Here is a 6,000-nt window from a genome sequence, read left to right as displayed (position 1 = left end):
TTTGCATTCTAGTGACACTTCGTGGTGTGAGGGTCTTTGGCTGGTTAAACAGCTGAGTTGGATATCCAGTTTAGGCATAGATTAGAACTATAATGCAGCCGTCGGCCAAGAAACTCACGGGCCACTGATAACGGCTCAGAAGTTCAAATAGAGATAGCCAATAATTAAATATTGAGAGAGCACTGGCTGGTAGAAACTGTATATGGGAAGAAGCAATTTTTATGGGAGTGGTCTAGTCTCAGCTGTATTGTGAAATGTTTTCTAAGGCATTAAAGCAGTGAAAATGTATGTTTAATATCTTACGACTAACATCTTATCGCCCACCCGGTTAGCCGTGCGGTCTAACACTCTGCTTTCCGGGCGGGATGGCGTGCCGGTCCCCGGCACGAATCCGCCCGGTGGATTTGTGTGGAGGTCCGGTGAACCAGCCAGTCTGTGGATGGTTTTTAAGGCGGTTTTCCATCTGCCGCGGCGAATGCAGGCTGGTTCCCCTTATTCCGCCTCAGTTACGCTATGTCATGCGATTGCTGCGCAAACACTTTCTCCACGTACGCATACACTATCATTACTCTACTACGCAAACATTGGGGTTACGCTCGTGTGGTGTGAGCGGTGTGGGGCGGCGGTGGGGTGAGTGGACTGCTGTAGCCTGTTGTGGGGTTGTGAACCACTGAGGGCTACGGCGGGGACGAAGCCTCTCCATCGTTTCTCGGTCCCCAGTTTCATATAATACAATGCAATACAATACAATACAACATCTTATCACCTGTCACATGCTCCAGTTGAGACAATTATCTATGTGGAATCGAATATCATGATTCTGTTATCAATCCGATGCCTTCGTGTCTAGACTGTCATGAAGGAATGTTCTGATACCTAGTCAGTGACCACTTAGCTAATCTTTGTTTTTGCCTGGAAAAAACTAGAAAAACCAAAAGTAACAGCCTTAACTAAACCATATCAGCAAGTGAAGTGTTTATATGTACAACTCATTAGTATTCGAAATAAATATGTCATTATTAAACACGCACAGCTGCTTTGAGAATATTTTCTTTATAGTTGAGACTTGCGTCGACCAAAAGATCACGTTCAGTCGACGGAAGTTATCAGTGCATCAATCTCTCACAGCCTTCGTCGACTGTGGGTGACATTCGGATCAAAAGTATTCTCGACAGTAAAGAATACATCCTTGCCGCAGTTTATTGCTGCTTTCTTAAGATGTTTAAAAATCTGTGGAACACTGATTACTGAAAATATTTGGTTGGTAATTCACCAAGAAGCAATGGTTGCTGTTTTTATACAAAATTGCCAAACGTCTATATTTGGCCAGGTACACATTTTATACAGTCTTAAATTCGTGTGTATAATCTATGAGGAAATATCATAGGTAATTAGCAGGAGGTGGCGTATGCTCTGCAGCTTTTCGTATTTGTGATGTACAGTTTATCTGGTATTCCTGTGGTAGAGCCGTGGAAGACATATGAGCAGAGAACTAGAATTTAACTACTAGTTCTTTCTCTGCTCTGTTGTAAACATATTTCCAGCACGCTCAAGGAATGGCAGGACACCTAATGAAAATCAAAGCGCGGTACCTCTTATGAAACTGCAAGTGTGTGGAAACTTCAGCACTGACCTACAAGAAGCCTTCCGCTGTTAGCATGGAAATGCTCTCTTTATCTCTCTCTCAATGCGATTTTCTATTATAAAGTGACCCAATCACGTGTAAGTTCTAGTTCTAAAAAGGTAAACATTTACATCTTTGCTACCTCTTGAAATACTACTAATTTTCGCTCCATCAAACACACGATTTTCTCCCATTTGGAATTCGCAGTACACGTATATTTGATGCACAAAGTCAATGAGCAATTTTCACAGCAAGTACACGTTCGAAGTATTTACAAATATTAGAGTGAACAGATTTCTTGGATGACAGTGTTTGTAGAATACGCAATACAGTTGCTACTACGGAAATTCATGGCGTGGTTAGTCTTCGTTGTGAACTATTATCTAGTACACTGACGTAGTGAAAGGAAGTAATTAAAAACATCTGTAATACAGCAGAGGACGTGGAGGTGTAGGAAAATGGTAAGATAGCCTGTGAAAATTTTCGTACAATGAGTCTGCTGTTACTGTCCGAAGGTAGTGGTTTACTACCCAGCTGAAGAATCACTTTGTTTGTCTTTGTCACTTTGAAAATATTCTGAAATCAACAATAAGCTCCAGTATTAAACGTTTATATCTTTGGTAACAGATAAACTCTTTGGCAGTCCGACTCTTTACCGACGTTAAATCCACTTTCAGTTTTTGTAGCGGACGCCCGCACGCATCAAAGTGTTGAGAAGGGATGCAGTGAATGGTGTATGCCGGTTCGGCGGCTTCCCATTGTTGCCCCGGTCACGTGGCGCTCGAGCGTGGTGCGATTGTTGCCGACGTCAGGCAGGCGTGTGACGTCACGGCTCTTCGAACACTTCCGGCAACTCGTCGTTCCTGTCGTTCCTGTGTGGAACCATGGGCCCCATGGCTATGCTCACCTGGGACACCATGGTGCGGCTGATGGCGTCCTTAGACTTGTCTGCAACAAAAGACGTAATGGAGGTGAACAGCTGTGCAGAGAGTCAGAGAACCGGCTCTCTCAACCCATCAATGCCAAGCGTTACATTAATGCTACGTGTGACATGGCAGGGATCTTAAAAGAATGAAGTAAGTCCTGTGAGGAATTCAGAATGACAATTAATAAGAAAACTACAAAAATGCAACAAAAGTACGAACAACTATACAGCTAGAACAACAAAATACAGAACAAGTTAATGCTTTCAGATATCTGGGAAGCATAATTAAGGAAGTATCAGATGTAATGAGGAGATGAGAACACGTACAGAAATTGCCAAGAAGGCATTTAATAAGAATAGGAGGCTTCTATGTGGGTGAACGGACGGGAGGAGGCTGGGAAAGTGCTTTATATGGAGTACAGTATTATACAGAGCTAAGACATGGACACTGGGGAAAGAGGAAGGAAGAAGAATAGAAGGATTTGAGGTGCGGGTTTGGAGGAGGGTGGAAATGATAAAATGGGTAGAGAAAGTGAAAAATGAGGAGGAGGTGAGAAGAGTGGGGGGTGGTGGGGGGGGGGGGGGAGATTGAGAAATTTTAAAGATAATCAGGAAGAAGAAATAAAGTTGGCTTGGACATTGGATGAAAAGAGATTGCTTACTGATGGATGGTATGGAGCGAATGGTGAATGGTAGAAGAAGAAGATGCAGAAGATATCAGAGGGCGTATAGTGTAATTAAAGGAAACAGTTATGAGAAAATGAAGATGCTAGCAAATGACAGGAGTGCATAGAAAGCTACATGTGAAGACCTGCCCTAGGGCACAACACATGATGATGATGATGATGATGATGAATATGACACAGTTAGCCTTGGACAGTGATGGTCTTCCACAATTTTGGTATCGTTATTTAAGGATTGTTGAACATATGTTCTTCCATTCCTATGTTAGTAGTTTTAAGAATCAAATCATGGATTCATACTCTATGTAACAATGAAACTATTTTATCATTCAGGCTCAAGAACAGCAAATAGTTCCCCAGCACACCAACGGTCACATGCTATTTATTTAAATGCATGCAACATTATTTGTATCGTAACGACACATATTAGATTTTCAGCGTTACATAAAGGTAACGCTAAATACAAATGAGAGCATTTTGATGATTCTACCCATCATCCTATTATGCCTGTTGCTGTTTTAATGTGGTATTATTTTGAACGCACTGGGACTGCGAGAGAAAATAGTATGTCCCAAAATTCCCCCTTTCCAAAGAAGGAAATGAAAAAGAGGTACATTCTGCCACACAAAAGGAAAATTATGTGTTTCTGTGAAAACGGCGTGACAACTGCATTATTTGGGAAGTATCTTGTTCCTTTGTAGCTCCTTGACCCTCCATTCTGACAGAATACAACAAGCACATCGGTGGAATTGATCGAATGAGTCAATATGTGAATCAGTACAAGATAAATATCTGTAACAGGAAATGGTACTGAACTGTTTTCTGTTAGTTATTGGATGTCAGAGCACACAATTCCTGGATACTCTAGCAAAAAAATGGAAAACTATGTCTCTTGTAAAATTTCGAAGAGAAATTATGCAGTCATACTTGACGAACTATATGAAGCCACCAAATGGGGCTGGTTGAATCCCATACTGTACTGTAGGAGATGAAGTTGAGTTTGATGCAACGAAGCACCTGATTCTGAAAGTACACGAACACAAAAGATGATGATGTGTTGGACTAAACTGTAAGACATCAGCACCTACCTAATGGAAGAAATGTAATGCACGACTACACGTTGAATATTTTGCGGTTTATCACGTCAAGTAATTTGTTATTTTACTTTTCGATTTGTCATTTGTACTCATGTACAGTTTCTTTGCTTCAGAACAATAACGTGTAACATTCCCATATTGTGCAGAAACTGACATAATGTCCTTGCAGAAATCAGCAATCACTGGCAGCAGAACGTAATTCATACAAATGTACGGTTTCCTGTTAAAAGTGCAGCACACAGGGACTTGGCAGTATGGGTACAGATATTTTTACTGATGACAGAGGACAGTGACTGAACAATGTTACATTAGTACTAACTTAATGTGCAGAGTAATAATCATAGCTATTTGGAGTAGTATGTTTTTAGGTTGATTCATACCTCCAAGTACATGTGGCAATAGCAAGCCATTCCCTGGGCAAGCCGGTCAGGTGTTGAAGTGTGGACGTGTGGACGCAAAACGGTCAGTCTATACCAACAGGCGTAGTCCACTAAGTCGTGCAACTACGACCGTGCAGAAAATGTCAGGTTTTAAATTATGTGCCGTGTTTGCAGGAAGAGTTAGATGCAGAGAAAAAAAAAACAGCTGACACACTGAAGTGGCTAAATATTAAAGTACAATATCTGCACTTGTACACCCAGTACATGGTACAGTAGATTACATGAAAACCAGGAAGGTAAAAATTACTTTTCCACTTTAAATGCTTCTTTTCTAATGTCATAAGCAAGGTAAAAGTAAGAAATGTTAAAGAAATTAACGAAAAAATAATATGGACGCTATTGGGTTAATTCCGAGATGCACTGTGAAGAGCCTGTTCAAACATTCATGCAACCACGATGCTGGGAAATAAATGTGGCGCAAAGGGTGTGGAAGCTGGACCGCACCTTAACATCGGTTTGTTGCAGGATTCTCGAACATATGCTCAGTTTGAATATAATGAATTTCCTTGAGGCAGAGAAGCTGCTGTCCATGCATCAGCACGGCTTTAGAAAGCATCGCTCCTGCGAAAGGCAACTCTCCCTCTTTTCACATGATATCTTCCGAACCATGGATGAAGGGTGTCAGACGGATGCCATATGGGATGGGTTCCCAAATATGTGAGTGGCTCGAAGACTTCTTAAGTAATAGAACCCAGTACGTTGTCCTCGATGGTGAGTGTTCATCGGAGGTGAGGGTATCATCTGGAGTGCCCCAGGGAAGTGTGGTAGGTCCGCTGTTGTTTTCTATCTACATAAATGATCTTTCGGATAGGGTAGATAGCAATGTGCGGCTGTTTGCTGAAGATGTTGTGGTGTACGGGAAGGTCTCGTCGTTGAGTGACTGTAGGAGGATACAAGATGACTTAGACAGGATTTGTGATTGGTGTAATGAATGGCAGCTAACTCTAAATATAGATGAATAAGAAAAAGAATCCCGTAATGTTTGAATACTCTATTAGTAGTGTAGCGCTTGACACAGTCACGTCGATTAAATATTTGGGCGTAACATTGCAGAGCGATATGAAATGGGACAAGCATGTAATGGCAGTTGTGGGGAAAGGCGGATAGTCGTCTTCGGTTCATTGGTAAAATTTTGGGAAGATGTGGTTCATCTGTAAAGGAGACCGCTTATAAATCACTAACACGACCTATTCTTCAGTACTGCTCGAGCGTTTGGGATCTCTATCAGGTC

At 41.6% G+C, this 6,000-nt stretch overlaps 1 protein-coding gene across 1 annotated transcript in view; it reads right to left on the bottom strand.

The window, feature by feature from the left end:
* Positions 1-699: 699 nt before the first annotated feature.
* LOC124717108 (G-protein coupled receptor moody-like) overlaps positions 700-6,000 on the bottom strand; it is a 336,472-nt gene continuing 331,171 nt past the window's right edge. The window contains exon 10 of the mRNA XM_047243820.1: positions 700-2,572. Coding sequence (XP_047099776.1) covers positions 2,451-2,572 — 122 coding nt within the window. The 3' untranslated portion in view covers positions 700-2,450. The remainder of the gene's footprint in view (positions 2,573-6,000) is intronic.

This window comes from Schistocerca piceifrons, chromosome 9 (assembly GCF_021461385.2).
Source record: "Schistocerca piceifrons isolate TAMUIC-IGC-003096 chromosome 9, iqSchPice1.1, whole genome shotgun sequence".
Lineage (NCBI taxonomy): Eukaryota > Metazoa > Arthropoda > Insecta > Orthoptera > Acrididae > Schistocerca > Schistocerca piceifrons.
The sequence above is the reverse complement of the archived record's forward strand: the minus strand, read 5'-3'. Positions and strand labels throughout refer to the sequence as shown.